The sequence below is a fragment of the Olea europaea genome, unplaced genomic scaffold (assembly GCF_002742605.1).
Source record: "Olea europaea var. sylvestris unplaced genomic scaffold, O_europaea_v1 scaffold36952, whole genome shotgun sequence".
Taxonomy (NCBI): Eukaryota; Viridiplantae; Streptophyta; class Magnoliopsida; order Lamiales; family Oleaceae; genus Olea; species Olea europaea.
The window spans coordinates 1-1,137 of NW_019256253.1; the positions used below are offsets into that span (position 1 = coordinate 1).

At 38.4% G+C, this 1,137-nt stretch overlaps 1 protein-coding gene across 1 annotated transcript; it reads right to left on the reverse strand.

Annotated features, from left to right (window-relative positions):
* Positions 1 to 292: 292 nt before the first annotated feature.
* On the reverse strand, positions 293 to 1,122 carry LOC111386714. Its single transcript, XM_023011179.1, has one exon. The coding sequence runs from the start codon at positions 1,093 to 1,095 to the stop codon at positions 544 to 546; it is 552 nt and encodes a 183-aa protein (XP_022866947.1). The 5' UTR covers positions 1,096 to 1,122; the 3' UTR covers positions 293 to 543.
* Positions 1,123 to 1,137: the final 15 nt, after the last annotated feature.

Below are 1,137 nucleotides of genomic sequence, written 5' to 3' on the forward strand. Positions count from 1 at the left end.
TTTATTCTTTAAACTCTTAATTTTAGTCTATGTTTGTTTTCCATTTTTTCCTTATTATAATGAGTTCTTTTACGGTTGGAAGCCTGCAACTCCCCCACTATGTGAGAGGCTAGTCAAAAAAATGTTAGTGGGGTCAACAACGGTCTAATTTCTTCTAAAAATGAGAAATAAAATAGCAAACAAATAGGGTCTTAAAGTAAAAAATTATTTATTAAACCGTCTATTAAATTGTTGCAATTAATGTTCGATCCCGAGAAGAATGAAAAAATCCTCGAAGAGAGGAGATATCAAATCTCTAGCAAAAGTATTTCAACAACCCTTCTTTGATTCAAGATTAACAGCACAACACATGAACATTCCCAGAACAACTATGCAATGCAAGTATATACGCTCCTTCAAAGAGAGAAATCGATCAATCACAAAGCACATCTATATAAAGAAACCTACTCCGCCTGGTCAAAGCTAATCGGGAGTGTATTTTCTTCAGCAGGAGGCCAGCCTATTATCCCACCCGCGTCTATCCAAGCGAGCTAAAATGCTTTATCATATTTTCTTAGCTTTCCCTTCCGAGTATGTTGTCTTGAACCAAGGTATCCACACTGATGTCGTCTTCTGGTACTGTCTATATGCGTCAGCCCTGTAATCTTTTTCCAGCATTCTCTTCTCCACAAGACCAGTCACATAGGCTAAGCACATACTATTTATAAGGGCACCAATAAAACTCCAGCTAGAGCCCAAATTCCATGCAAAAATAAACAGTCCCCACCACCATAACTGCTCCCCAAAGTAGTTTGGATGTCTCGAGTATCGCCATAGGCCTTTGTCAAGACAGGGCACCATCGGCTGGCCAAGCTTTTTCAATTCATTATTTCTACTAACGAAAGTGTGAAGCTGTGTGTCAGCAAAATAAGCAATGACAATGCCAGCCAAGCATATCAGTGCAGCAACTACATCCCAGATATTGAAGTCCTTGTTCTTTGAATGGACAATGTAGAAGGGCATGCATATTCCCATCAGAAAAACCTGCCAAGTAGCCATCGCAACCAGATTTTTAAAAAGTTTGAGGATGAGTCTCCAAGAGCCCCATTTTCTCATCTCAAATTTTATTATTGTTTAAATATTTGATTCATTGTTTTG